The following is a 14,794-nucleotide window of genomic DNA, read 5'->3' on the forward strand; positions in this document are numbered from 1 at the left end:
GATAGTTTTTGGAATAGTTCTTACCGTCGACGTCGATGGCCTTGTATAGATCGGGATGAGCTGCTGCACCCAGCCGGGAGTCTTGGCCAGCTCTGAGGAGTCCTTCAGCGCTCGCTCCCACATCGCCAGGAACTCCTGAAACAACGCGAGGCATACATAGCAACGCGAGAACATACGGTAAAAACGCGAGAACATACGATAACAACGCGAGAACATAGTAACAATGCGAGAACTTGCGGTAACAACGCGAGAAACAGAACACGAATCGAAAGATTGGATCAAGCAATTGCAAGAAGACCTTCTTTATTTGGATTTATCATGGTAGTTATTGCCAGTTAAATCGGGTAACATTTACTTTGTAAACAGTACTGGACTTAACGATGGTAGTAAATAAAGTTATAATTACTAGACTTGACTTTTAATTTCAATTACAAAGCAAACACTACCCGACATTGATGATAATTACTTCCATACTTGCAACGCCAACATTTGGTACAGGGATGCATGTGAACATAGGGAACAAATGCAGACATACGATTCAATGTCATTGTTCAAATAAAACTCGAAAAGCACAAAGCCGACTTTACTCCTTTAGCTATCCAGGTAATGACAATCCATGGCAATGCTGTGTATATTGTGTTTATTTGGAGGGTCAGACAGAGACACTTCTCTGCATATTTGAACACAAACTTACCTGACGTACTCCACAAAAAGTGGTGTTACCTCTCGCGTGATCTTACCTCTCACGTGATCTTACCTCTCGTGTGATCTCGTTGTTGTCCTTCCGTACTTTGGGGTCGAGGCGGGACAGCTTGCCGAAGTACAGGTCCTGCCAGAAGGCCGTCCAGCGCACCCGGTACCCCATGTAGGCCGGACTCTCCTCCGTCCATCCGTTCAGGTCAATGTAACGCTGCAGGGTTAGTGTAAAATCAAAGCAGTTTGTTTATTTCCGGGACAGAAGTATTGTTTCGGATGGCGCTGTTTTTAGTTGGTATGTTTGGGTTCCAGACATTGCATCATGCCGGACTCTCCTCCGTCCATCCGTTCAAGTCAATGTACCGCTGCAGGGTTAGTGTAAAATCAGAGCAATTTCTTTACTTCCGGGACAGAAATATTGTTTTGGATGTCGCTGTTTTAGAAGAAGTTGGTACGTTTGGGTTCCAGACGTTGCATTCCGGACTCTCCTCCGTCCATCCATTTAGATCAATATAACGATGTAGAAAAGTCAGTTCAGAGTTACTAGTACCCTAAAATCAGAGCTATTTCTTTACTTCCGGGACGGAAGTATTGTTTTGGGTGGCGCTGGTTCAGGTGGAGTTTGTATGTTGGGATTCCAGACATTATGACATTAGGTCTAGGAGTATCATACAATCCCCTCCATAGCTCCAAATTCCAATACATTCACGGAAGCCCAAAACACTTGTAAGAAATCTCTTGATTTTTTTTTCTTCTTGATAGGTTTTTCAAAGAATGTGAGGTGTTCGCTTCGACATTTTTTTAGATTTTCTACTTACGTTTAGAGCAGCTTGAAAGTCATCTTCGAAGCGAATGACTCCATCTTTGTTCACATCTGCGGATACAAACAAATAATGTCATGAGCGTTCTGATAATAATGATAATATCCACCTCACAATCACATAGTACGCCAAAGCCACTGCAGTTTGTGTCAAATCCGCTAGGATCTCTTCTCGCCCTGTTGATCATTAATCTACTGTGTATTTTCCTAACATTGACCGTGTCTCTGTTGCTACATTGGACGGACCTATCCACTTTCACAACAGCAGACTTAAATAGGACTTCATGTTCCATTTTTAGCACTGCCCTCATTTTCTGAGCTGTCACATGAAAACAAGGGACAGTAACTGACGCACTTGAACTATTATCACGGACAAGGACAACATAGCATGAATATATATGTTGATATGATGCCAACGGGCTTGCTTTGCTAAATTTCATGTTTTATTTGGCCATATCCGAAGGAATGCAAGGACAGTATACGTATAGAAGGCTATGCATATTGTGTTATGCACGTTGCACAATGTCAATGTAACAGTTATACATACGACATTAGAGATTTCGTTGATCCCACAGCAAATAAATTTATCTTCCACAGAAACTTGGAGCTTTTTGATGTACGTGTTCTTTTTTTTTGGAGGGGGAGGGGGGTCTTTTTTTACCGATTTTGCCAGCCGTATAGTGCCGGAACAGCTAGTACTTTTTCTTATCAACATTAAGAATAAAAACACTATTTACGAAAAAAATTGAAATTAGTTCCCACAAAAAGGCCCTTGCAATAAGGTACATGTACATATTTCTTTCAACCATAACGTATCGTCGATGATTTTGTGAGTACATTTGTAAAGTTTACCAGATACCCTGCAATGCATTGTCAACGTCAACTGTAGAGCTAGGAGGATCATGATCAAGAATACAAAACATGTCAACATTTAACAGAAATGTCCCAACAAATCTTTGCAAAACAATGTCCGCACCAGAAAAAAACACATACTAGTACCCCCTACCGTAGAATTCGAAACAGTTCATCAATTTCTGTTTCTGAAAATCGGTGAGTTTGAGGGCGGTTGCGTAGTTTCTCCGTCCGTCCAGTGGTTTGTGGTGGTAAGATGGCAGCTGAGGTGCGTTCACCGTAACGCCCGCGGTGGTTCTGCAGCCACACACCGCCAGCCTTCCCGCCTGGCCCCGCAAGACGCTACCGACAACAAACGACATCGCAACGGTCTTACATGTACGTGTACTACGTCTCAGTGGATGGCTTGCGCGCCTCAGAGGGTCAATCTGCAGAATTTTAAACTCTCAAGTTCAGACAGTCTGACCGAATATGTTTACAACCATTACAAGGTGACCTTGATAATGGGAGGGGGGCTGCAGGGGTGTTCTGTCCAAAAATGGCGGCGAGGCCATCCTTTTTACAGATCTAGCCCTTAACAGACAAGGTGAACGCCATTAGAATACCAGTACTAGGAACACAGGCGATTTTGTCCACCTGGAAAACATCCAAATATGCAATGCGCGCAGTTGTCATTATTGTAATTTTATGTTGCAAAGCGTCACTTCACTTTTACTTAGGCGAACATTGTGCTGTGAGCTAGTATTGATAATGATATCTTAATTAATTATAACGAAGTAGCTCAATTACTTGAGGCGCACAGTAGCAAATATTGCATACAAACTTAGTTTCATTCTTTTTTTGCCCATCTCGCGGTTATTTTTTTGATGCTCTTATCTTTATGTGTGAGTGTATTTTATGCTCTGTAGAAGATTTGATGCTGAAACGGGATTCGTAATCATACGAACTACAACACCATAGTCAAGCGACACCTCGCCTGAAGTTCTGGTACTGCAGGTGTAGCACTTATTTTGCCTACACCTGAAGGGTTATGTTTTTGGTAGCGTTAAACGTTTGTTTGTTTGGATGGATGTTTCTTATTCTTATGTATGTATGTATGTATGTATGCATGCATGTATGTATGTATGTATGTATGCGTGTTTTAATTTGGTTTAGCACGGACATTCAAGGGCTATATGGTGGACTTTCATGATATTTGGCATCATTTGTATAATAGATGAGAAAATGCTAAAACAGTCTTCTTTAGTAAGGATAAGAATTTCAAATCTTGGACAACTTGCGATATTTGGGGAAAATATCATCTAGTGATGTGATTTATGCTAATGAGGACCAATTATTTATATAATCAATAAAAAACCTTATAGTTTACAATATGTCATTCTTAAATGTTGACATTATTATTTTTACAAAGGTATGAACTCGTGAAACTCGTCTTGATCATTTTTTATTTTATTTTAAATCATTCTTACAAAATTCAGACGTCCAGTACGATAAAATACTCTGAATGTTCCCCGTATTTCGCATAGTAGTAGCATTATGATAATTATTTTAGGCCACAGCAAGTAAATTATATGGATGACATCCTTCGCAGACTTCAAATCTAATCCGATAGGGCGAAAAAAACAAGATTCCTACATTTCAAACCTTGTTGAATAAAAATTGAGGGAACTTAACCTGATATCACAACCAACAGGTCCTGTATTCAACAGTATTACCTGTGCATGTAGATGTCTTCACATCTCAATCATCTAGAACATTTGTACAAAAGAGTTTGTCGTACCAACAAAGGCAGCTGGGTACTCATATGGGTACTCATATGGGATGAAAACCGTTATACTGTCAACTTGTGTCAAGTGTCAACACTTGCCATCATACGTGAGAAATTGTGCCCGAAGTTTTCTGGATCCCTTACTGTCTCTGAACCGATACACGTTTATGACATATTTGCCTATTTTTGGCATGTTGACCACCGTCAAAAATCAGGCGAAAATCAATGCGATGATGTTATCCATAAAATGACTTGCTGTGGCCTTAGTCCAAACACAATGAATGGATGAATTGATTTTATTATTGTGTCTTGCGACATTGTCACCCAGCCCATATGGGCTTATAAGACACATGATTGAAACAGGTCAAATCAAAGATCATATACTAAAATTAGCTCATATATACGCAAAAAAGTACAAACGTATATGGAAATTTACATGTAAGTTTCAGCAAGGATAACTGTTGACAGGAAAAGATAGGGGTGACAGAAATTGAAAACCATCTATATACATGGTTTTAGACACTTGGTGTCCTATCCTTGCGATATATGGTCCAATATAATTTCTTAAGGTTCAAGCGGATGTGGATGATCTTTGGAGTCTTTGGAGACTCTTTAAACTGTACACAAAAACAAATCTTGAAGTTATTTACATGAATTACACCCGATGGGTAACTGTGCTGGAGGTATTCCAATATCTGTATCTGTATAGGTATAGGTATAGCCGGTATAACCGCCCTTCGGCGTAACACACCAGCTTCGCAGGCACGCGGCGCGGCGCGAGCTGGCTACATTACACCGATCGACTTGTTACACCTAACTCTTGAACATCTAACTCTAAACATTGTTTAAAGCTATCTAATGATAATGCCCCTAGTTCCCTACTGTATTTGATGATGACAGCCAGTTTTAGGAGAGAATACATTCTTGAACACCTCAATCCTTGGTTGGTAACTCTGATACTTGAAGGCTTGACTATTTCTCGACTTCTCCAAACTGGTATTAGGTACTTAGCAGTTGGGACTTCCACCAGTGTATTAGTCATTTTGTACATCATGCATCTGGATATTTTTCACCTATACCTGTCTTGCATAGTCTGGATACTTTTCGCCTATACCTATCATGCATAGTCTGGACATTATTTCGCCTATATCTATCATGCATAGTCTGGACATTTTTCGTCTATGGGTACCTATCATACATAGTCTGGACATTATTTCGCCTATATCTATCATACATAGTCTGGACATTATTTCGCCTATACCTATCATGCATAGTCTGGACATTATTTCGCCTATACCTATCATGCATAGTCTGGACATTATTTCGCCTATACCTATCATACATAGTCTGGACATTATTTCGCCTATATCTATCATGCATAGTCTGGACATTTTTCGTCTATAGGTATCTTTCATGCATAGTCTGAACATTTTTCGTCTGTTCCTATGATCCGGAGACTAACTATCACCAGGCGGTTTAGCGAGCGTAGAGTTGGAAGGCTGAAGATTGTGTCTCTTCACATAATCTTCAAGGAACGCGAGAGTTGCCAGAGCTCCTTGCTGAAATATGACAAGACAGGAAATTTGACAAGAGAATATGACTTTTCCCGATTAACGTTGAACTAGCTAAAAAAACAAAATGACAAATAGACTTTACACCTCTCAGTACTTCTATAAGATCAACTAGAAAGGTCACATAATAATATTTTCCTTCACATGATCAAGGCTAACAAACTAGTGCTCTGTTTATTCTTACTCAAGCAAGCTACCGCGTGATTGTTTCCCATATGGGTATAACCATAAACTTTTCAAGTCTAAGGTCAACAAACATCTGTCCTCACTAGTGCTGACTTTACAGTAACCCAAAACATTTTGACTGGCTCTCATGAGCCTTGTTTTGTGGTGAATCATGAAGTAAACAATAAAAAAATTATATGAATGGTGAGCAGCCTCTCCAACTGTGTTCTGCTACAAAATGTCACCAGTTACCATAATAACAGATATCTTGTCCAAGTCATTGACTTCACTTGTTTGGAATGGAAGAAGAAGAAGAAGACGAAATTGAGCAAAAGCAATATGTTTCCTCCTGCGAAGGTAAACAATACTTAACTCATAACATACCCTCATGAGGAAGGTCTGGTCCTCCGGCTCCACGTTGAAATCCATGGTGCCCACATAGTCCACGTCGATGGCGATGCATCTACCCACGTCCTCTTCCTAGAAACGAAATAAGAGAACGCTTAATCTTGTTTTTGCAAGACACATTTCGTCTTTGGACAGTCCTGGCTTTTGCTTAAGCTAGTTTTACATATTGGTGTCCGGCTGGACTGTTTGCGTGAATGACAAATGGACAAAAAAATGGACAATTCATATCAAGAATGTACACAAATAGTACTCATGATTATCCGCTACATGTCCGGTACCTTTCATCAGTGATCAAATAGAATAGATTCCACTCGTTTATTATTTGCCAAGTTATTAATGATGTTTTTCTTTTAGTTCAACGTACAAACAATACAATGTATAGTGGTGACGCACTCAAGCAATATGCTTATATTCACGTCACCACTAGACATAAAATAAACAGACAAAACAATATCACATGGGTAACGTCCAGGTAACAAGCAAAAAGAGTTAAGCTATTAAGATATTATAAATTGATACAAAACTATAAATCAATGATGTTTGGATTTCGTCTTTCCAAACCTTAATTGGCTTGCTCTGTCCCACCAGCTCCAGGTACTTAGTGTTAAGTTCAGCTGGCGTGTCGATGATTCGCTGAGGAACAACCTCCAGTAGCTTCTTCCTGAACGGCTCCCAGTTGTTGGAGACACTTTTGATGGTCTCATCTGTCACCTAAAGTAAAGAACGCCATACACCAAGATCTTTAATTTTCTTGTATAATAGCTTATACACTTTCGTTTATGAAAATCCAGTACCTTATGTAAAGAAGTCTATTATATTTCATTGTTTAACATTATATTGTAAACGCTTTTAACTGTGAAATGTACAGAAGGCATAATTCAGTCTTTGGCGGCAACGCTTTTTTTTACCAATAAACCAGTTTTGATTGATTGATTGATTGATTGATTGATTGATTGATTAACTGATTATGTTGCAGAATTTTATGGTCAGGTTATCTTTTTAATGCTATCACTATCATTATACTAGTAGTCACTGGCATCATTTTAATCGATGCCTTGGTAGCTGGTGGAAGCAAAATGTTTTGGTCGCTGGTGAAAGCAACATGTAATATTTACCGGTCCATCACTGTACTTTGCAAACAAGACGTCGAACACCACTTCGTGAGACTCTGCTCCGTCGACGAAATCTCTCAGCTCCTCTTTGGGAAATTTCTAAAAGAAAAGCAAAATATGCAAAGTAGATGTTAAAGGCGAGTTACCTTTCAATACAAATGAATTTCTATAAACGTTTGAAACGCTCGAAATGAGTTGTCTATTCAAACTTCTACAAATTATCCCAATTTCTTTGAATTTACAAAGAAAAACTATTCTTCATTTAACTACCCAAAACCCACAAATTTTGGAAAAGGTGGGACATTACATCTTCCATGGTTTAAAAAAGAGAAGTCAAACCCTTCAGACATAGTTTTAGACATAGTTTTAGACAATAACCTTGTGTAGATTTTGAAGTTATTTTGGACGGTAGAATCGGTTTTTAAACAGAGTACAAAATGTTAATTGCAAATAACAAAGATAAAAGAACATTAAAAAAATTAAAATTAAAAATTAAAAAGAAATTAAAAAATTATAAAAAAGATTAAAAATTAAAATGTTCTTTTATCTTTGTTATTTGCAATTAACATTCGGGCAGGAATTTGCAATAAACTTAATCTTGTAAAATCGCTTAGAAATTATGATTGTCAACACTTACTTCCTTGAAGCATTTCAACATGTCTTCCCTGGTTCGTGGCGCCTTCAGAACCTCGTCCAGCCTTTGCTTCTTTTCATCATTATCCTTTTGCATGGTCTCAATTTCGCGCCTCATCCTTCTGTTTCTTCTATGTTCATTCCGTTCGTACTTCCTTTAAATAAAGACTTGATTATTTATCACATTCCTTTAGTTGACATAGGAAATTCAACTCGAAACTCGTGATAAGTGAAAAAAAACTGATGATATCTCCTTCCTGCGCAAATAATTCATTTTTTTACCAAAACAAAATCATTTCATTACATAGAGAATTCATCTTTTAGTGAATAGAGACCTTCTATCTCATCAATTCCCTTGAAGGAGAATTTTGGATCTTTATCTAGTGTGTATAGTGAAATAAGGCGAAACGTGGTTTGAAACGTGGTTTCTTAAATAAAAAAAATGAAACTTTAAGTAACATTGAATAAAATCGTGTTTATACATTTTACAATTGTTATTCTTCATCCTTCTTTAATATAGAAACTTAACATTAGGGCGCCTTTACATGACGCAAACCTGATACCATTACTTAGATGAACCCACAAAGTTCACTTGATGTGTGTTTTTGACCACAGGACTTTAACAATAATAACGTGCATTTTGTTTATTGCAATATCTTTTTTTAAAGAATAATTGAAATGCCACGCACTTAGCTAGTGTAGTTCTTGGCCTTTCCTTCTCCTTCTTCAAGTCGAGTTCTCCTGCCGCCGTGAAGTCTTCGATTCGTTTGCTGAAGACATGTTGGTAAGCCTTTCTATCCGTCTGGGAGTACTTGTAAAAAGAATGCAATTTCTACTGTTACAACAAATACAACTTATCTGTTTGTAATATGAAAAAGTTGACGCCTATATATTCACTGTTTAGCACGTCTGTATTGGATCATGGATCAAAAGCTTTAACTTTAAACATGCTTGGCAAATTTGTACATCTTTGTGAAAAGTGTGGTAAGGCCACACCAATTTAATTTGTTGGTTCTCGGATTTTTTCAGAAAAAATATGAAGAGACAGGGTGAAAAAAAATAAAAATAAAAACAGGTCTAGGCATCCTATTATAGCCCCAAATGCTACAATATGAGCCATGAAGTCAACAAAAAAGGCTGGGTTAAAATTTAAAGTATAAATTTTGAACTTTTAATCAAACCACTGCATTGATAGATGGAAAAAAACTGTGGCAACTAGGAAGAAAAGGAATTTCCTCAACTGTTGGGGGCAAAATATGAGCGTTTTTTAGTTGATTCAGACCCAAAATCTTTTTTTTTTTGCAAATCAGAAAAAAATGAAGAGGCGAATCCGAGAACCAACAAATTAAATTGGTGTGACCTTATATAGCAATTTTTTTTAAACATGTACAAATTTGTTTAAAAACATGTACAAATTGCTATCTTACCACCATCAATCCAAGAGTCTTTTGCAGTTGCTGTTTCCTTTGTTCCTCAGAAACGTTTTCAGGTCGGAAACGGGCCTCGTTGGACTGCAGGTAGAAGTAGCTGGTTGTTTTCACTTCGTCTGTCTCTTCTTCCAGACGCTTCTTGAAGCTGTCCTTGTCGTCCATAGAGAGCCACCATCCTACATGAAAGAATGTAAAAAGATGATAAAACTGCTCCTGCAGTCCATTTAGAAGATTTCCAACACAGTAATCACGTTGCAATTGCCACTCAAACATTCAAAGTATGAAATTAAGAAAGACATATTACACGAGAAGACAATAACTAAAGCAACGGGAAATATTTCAAAAACTGTCAGACGTTTCAATTAGCATCCACTGCTTTTCGTCAGTGACTAACGAAAACTGCAGAACTAATGAACTAAAAAATTAAACTATGAAATAATGATAATAAAGAACTGAAAACTATGTAATAATAATAATAATAAAGAATATCCAGGTCCTTGTCAATGAGTAACTGTTTTTGCTGTACACGTACACTGTAAAGAATTCAAATCAAAGTTTCCACGGTCAAAGTTAGCTACATGAAACTTATTGGTCTAGTGTTTAGTAGAATATGATGTATCTGTGTGCAATAATAATAAAGAATGAGTTCTTAACAGGAACTATTTGAAGACCTTACCATCAAAGCAGTAGATGGGGAAGTTGGCACACACACCACCGTCTATGTACATGTCTGGCTCTTTTTCAAACTTATAGGGAATGAACACCACTGGAAAATAATAGATAAGTATATATATATATATATGTATTTATAAGTACATATTTGTATGTGATGATCAGAACAGATAGACACTCAATACGGGTAGGTCGCTTACCGACTGCATTGAGAAAAAATGCGTTGTGCACTCGACGTTCTTACCATACAATACCAAACATTTTTATGTTTACCGAAGGAAATCATATTGTTTTTCCTCAATATCTTCCTCTTCTTCTCCAAACAAGTAAGGTCAATGCAATGACCTGAACCAGACGTCTCTCACCATGGTAACTGGTGTTAGCTTACATAATGTTGCAAGTGCCATGCAAAACTGAGTTCAAGAGGGGCTGCATGGTCACCGTATATATGAATGCGTTTGAATAAGAATAAATAAAGCTTGTTAAGCTGGGCCATGTGAAGGTACACATAATGCATTTGCTTTGCAAATGTTACCTTTCTACATGTAGATGCAATTAAGTTGATTCGTATTACATATACCAGAGCATGGTTTCATAAATACGGGTGATCATTTAACCTCTAATCTTATCAAAAAGCAGTCCAGTTAAGCTAACACATTCAAATAAGAATATACTGTTTCAAGAGGGTTTACCAGGTAAGGACATGGACTGTCTGACAGCCTGACGAACAGTGCAGAAAGGCGTGGTCTTGGCATGACAGTACATATCGATGCCGAATGTCAGGTTGTAAGTGACGGTACATAGTTCTTTGCCGAATATGTTACGGAGCTGCATAACATTGGTGAAAGCAAATGGAAAAGATTATCACAGACACATGACACATAGGTGATATCAATGTCCTTACTTTGTTACTTTGAGCAACATATAGTTATTTTTAGTTATAGCAAGACATGCAGTGCCCTTGTATAACTGTCCTGTTTTGTGCCCTGCTTCTGATCATGCAGTGACAAACCTCATCTAACAGCCAGATCCATGGTTTTAATTTTAAGTGTATATCCTTGCCCCCAGACACCATCCACATCCGTGACTACACAAGATTAGTGTTGTGTACCGGTTTGCTGGAACTTGTTTCGGACTTGTAAAATGTTTAGGATCAAGTCCCAAAAACCTAAACGCCTGGAACTAGTGGTTTAAACCACCTAAAATCTTCAACAATCAAAAATTTGCGCTGCAAAATTAAGAAAACGTTGCCACTGGTCATCGTCAAGTGTCGGCCTCCGTAAATTATGTGGCCACAGTTTTGCCCAGACGTGCCCCGCAAGAAACTAAACTTTGACTTAGACCTGAACGTGGTTTTAGGTACAAAGCACTATACATGATACACACACCTGATGTAGGTTGATGTTCTCGTCCAGGCCTTTAGCTCCATGGTGCTTCTGAAGATGTCGGTGGATGACCTTGCCGTACCAGCTGAGAAATCTGTCGCCCGGGTACACACCATAGTCCTTTAAGAATTGCCTACCAAAGAAAATATACCGCAGTGGTCCACGTGACCACCATGGGGAGTCTGGAAAGAAATCGACAAAGGATTTAAAAGGGATAAATCATATTGTTTAGTTAAAAAATCTTTTTGATCTCGTCACTACTATTTGTCAATGCAGCTACGGTCCTTGCATGTCCCGGGAATTTATCACAATTAAAACTATTTATAAATTAAAAAAAACTATCTTTACTTCATTACTAGAGTCCAATACATACCAATAATAAGACAATTACATTGAGATATTGCTCACTGTTAATCTGTTTGCTCTATTTATCTTACATGGTAAACTGGGAGAAACACAATTTGAGAAAGAAAATAAAAGTGCTACAGATGTTCAAATATAATAGGCCGCACAAATAAGTCTTATTGAATATCGGACACATATATTACAATTTCATATCTATAAACTTTGTACTGTCGCTCACTCATGTTTCTTTCTAGATTTCACAATATATAATTCTGTACCATTGTTTCTGTATTGTGAATAATAATGAGTGCGTTATGACTGTTTACACATTTATCTACTGTATTATGAAGTTTTCATCAATCTATACAAAAATTAGTTTTGGTTATTTTATTTAAATATGATTTAAGTATGCCAACATACCATTCTTTTGGTTGATTTGTATTTCATATTAGTTTTGATAAGTATTAGCTGTTCGTCAAACCCATATTACTTTGTTTGTTGATGTTTGAGGATCCGTGGAACTTTGTGTTTGTTCTTCTTTGTTTTTTTTAATAAAAAAATATCGGACACATACCCTTCAGTGTGCTCTCCATGTTGACATTTCGAATCTCCTCCACAATTTCATTTGACGTCATACCCAGCGACATTAGACCCGCTGTTACTGCGCCTGCGCTGCATCCTGCGAATCTTTTGATCTTTTTTATTATCCCAGCATCCTCTAGGACCTTCAAAAGCAAAACAAGTGTCCGTAAAATGCGTGCTCAGGTCAAATATTACGCAGACGAACGCTGAAAACACCAAAAGAAACACAATGTCCTTTTTTTTCTAATCAATACAAAATGAGCCTAACGATGATTTTCAGATACACCTCAAAGTTACTTGATTACACACATTGTGTTCCTTGTTATTGTTACCTCTATCATTTCCATTATATTGAATGAAAGACCTTTATTGTACATTTTTGCTCATTTCGAACTAAGTACAGGTCATGGTAAATAGCGATGGTAGACTAAATAATATATCTATAGTAAAACTACATACGTACAGGTTTTGCTTCTTCTCACTTCTTAAGGCAGTTGTAAATGTAAGAATTGATGGAGCTTATATGTGCTTATTCTTTTCTATCTAAAAATCTCAAACTAGGGAAATAATATTGTATACAATAGAGGCAATTACTAGTATACATAATACGTAATTGCATAGTACATAAATGTAATAAAAAATAAACAAAAGTAGAAAAGCTCCAAGAAGAGTTCAACAGGGTTCTGTTTACTGCTTCCTTCTCAAAACTTGACCTTTAATTATCGCTTACCTTCATAGCACCTATGTAGGCAAAGCCCTTGGCCCCTCCTCCTTCCAACACGAGGTTTTCAAATGGAAAATTGTAGGCTCGGTACTTTCTAGCAATCTTGCCAAGATCGTCTGGAAGTTCCGCCACGGGTTTGGCCAGGGTGACCCCCATCTCTGTGCCTCTATTTCAGTTGTGGCTTGCTAATGTAGCTTTCTAAACATAGAAAGATAATATCAAAAGTTGTCAAAAATCAAACAACACGCATACATGTATACGCATGTCTTTTCTTATTGTACATTTGACCCTCCACCCAACAATGTACCTCATACCTTCGCCAAATGATGTTAACCCTTTATAAATTTTACTCATTGGTTTTGCAAATAAGAGCCTTATTTGCATGAATTATATCAAACATCCACCCAATAACAGTCTCATGTTTAACTTAATCAAGAAGCTATTATAGCATTTACTTATAAATCATGCATAATTATATAATATAAAGGTCCTGATTCGAATAAATTATGTTAAGTGATATTCGCCTTCACTTAACTTTCAAATGCGGCAAGTATTTGAGGCAGTAATCATTCTGAAATTATAACAATTTGCCATTAATTATGCAAATTATTTACATAATCAATATCTGCCGATGCTCCTCTCGTTCTAAATTACATGTCACAAGTGTTTCATAGTCCTATCATTGAACGCAGCAGGTGTATAGAATTTCCTCATTGAGTATGCAAATTAGATCCTGAACAGGCCACTAGGGGAGTCTAAACTGATGTCACTTCTTCAAGAGCAAAAGAGCTATGTACCATTCAACTTTAACACCCCGTTCCCACCAGCGTGTTTGGCGTTCTCCTCTGGTGTTTCAGTCACAGACCAAAGCTAGTGGATACTAGCTGAAACGTCTGACCGTTTCCAAAATCATGTCCAGTTGCTTGAGTAACTGTTTTTGGCGTAACAATTGTCGGACTTTGGACCCATTCAAGTTGGTAATATTTTCGTTGACAATTCTACACAGTGGATATCGTTGACATAGTCCCCTAACTATACAACCTGAACAAGGATTTGCGTTAAACTTGTAAATAATCTCTAGCAACGTTGCTGTAGTGGATATGCTGTAGTTAAAATATACATCGAACAGTTTTACCTGAAATGCTGTGGATGATGTGCCAATATGTTGTTGTCGTCGACTAGAACTCATGAAACAGGATCACATGCGAAACTTACATACCTGTTCCGTTTCAGAGACAAAAATGTTTTTGACCCCAAGGTTCGTTGGACCCCTTAAGAAATGGCGGGCGATTCAACTGACAACAATGACGGGCGATCTGGCGATAAACAGAAGCGAAAGCTGGAACCACAGTCTTTCATGAATTCATGTCATGTGAACATGGTGCCATATTACCATGGTTGCATACTGACGCAATTCACGCGCACACGGAGCCCTGGACTATTCTGGGAGAGGGACCAGTAAATAAACCGTTGACGGTGAAGTTTTTAAATACAAATTTAGCATGTTAAACACACTTACCTGTATTTCAAACCTCAAGTCTTAACCCTCACTGCAAATATTTGATTTGCTTGGATACAAAACCTAGGAGGCATTTTACGAGCTACAGCCAACAAGTCAACCTGTCCCAGTG

General features: G+C 37.8%; 2 protein-coding genes and 1 pseudogene across 2 annotated transcripts; all 3 read right to left on the reverse strand.

Annotated features, from left to right (window-relative positions):
- The window catches only part of LOC109487841, a 6,344-nt pseudogene extending 3,446 nt beyond the window's left edge, over positions 1–2,898 (reverse strand).
- Positions 2,899–5,563: 2,665 nt separating this feature from the next.
- On the reverse strand, positions 5,564–9,620 carry LOC109487838. Its single transcript, XM_019791931.1, has 7 exons — positions 9,453–9,620; positions 8,715–8,836; positions 8,030–8,180; positions 7,396–7,491; positions 6,842–6,991; positions 6,257–6,352; positions 5,564–5,695 (listed from the first exon to the last, which is right to left on the reverse strand). Exons 1-7 carry the CDS (start codon positions 9,615–9,617, stop codon positions 5,594–5,596), a joined length of 882 nt encoding a protein of 293 aa, XP_019647490.1. The 5' UTR covers positions 9,618–9,620; the 3' UTR covers positions 5,564–5,593.
- Positions 9,621–10,805: 1,185 nt separating this feature from the next.
- LOC109487616 lies at positions 10,806–13,319 on the reverse strand. Its single transcript, XM_019791621.1, has 4 exons — positions 13,170–13,319; positions 12,432–12,582; positions 11,516–11,694; positions 10,806–10,955 (listed from the first exon to the last, which is right to left on the reverse strand). Exons 1-4 carry the CDS (start codon positions 13,317–13,319, stop codon positions 10,806–10,808), a joined length of 630 nt encoding a protein of 209 aa, XP_019647180.1.
- Between the last annotated feature and the right edge of the window lie 1,475 nt (positions 13,320–14,794).

Source organism: Branchiostoma belcheri, unplaced genomic scaffold (genome assembly GCF_001625305.1).
Source record: "Branchiostoma belcheri isolate BF01 breed outbred unplaced genomic scaffold, Haploidv18h27 scaffold9, whole genome shotgun sequence".
NCBI lineage: Eukaryota > Metazoa > Chordata > Leptocardii > Amphioxiformes > Branchiostomatidae > Branchiostoma > Branchiostoma belcheri.

Excerpts from the sequence above, each read along its gene's own strand:
- LOC109487838 (XM_019791931.1), bottom strand. The coding sequence starts at position 9,617 with ATGGACGACAAGGACAGCTTCAAGAAGCGTCTGGAAGAAGAGACAGAC. Across the intron at positions 8,837-9,452 it reads AGACTCTTGGATTGATGGTG|TACTCCCAGACGGATAGAAA; the intron begins GTAAGATAGCAA and ends TCTTTTTACAAG. Across the intron at positions 5,696-6,256 it reads ACCAGACCTTCCTCATGAGG|CAAGGAGCTCTGGCAACTCT; the intron begins GTATGTTATGAG and ends GTCATATTTCAG.
- LOC109487616 (XM_019791621.1), bottom strand. The coding sequence starts at position 13,319 with ATGGGGGTCACCCTGGCCAAACCCGTGGCGGAACTTCCAGACGATCTT. Across the intron at positions 12,583-13,169 it reads CCTACATAGGTGCTATGAAG|GTCCTAGAGGATGCTGGGAT; the intron begins GTAAGCGATAAT and ends TTGCTTTTGAAG. Across the intron at positions 10,956-11,515 it reads AGAACATCAACCTACATCAG|CTCCGTAACATATTCGGCAA; the intron begins GTGTGTGTATCA and ends AATGTTATGCAG.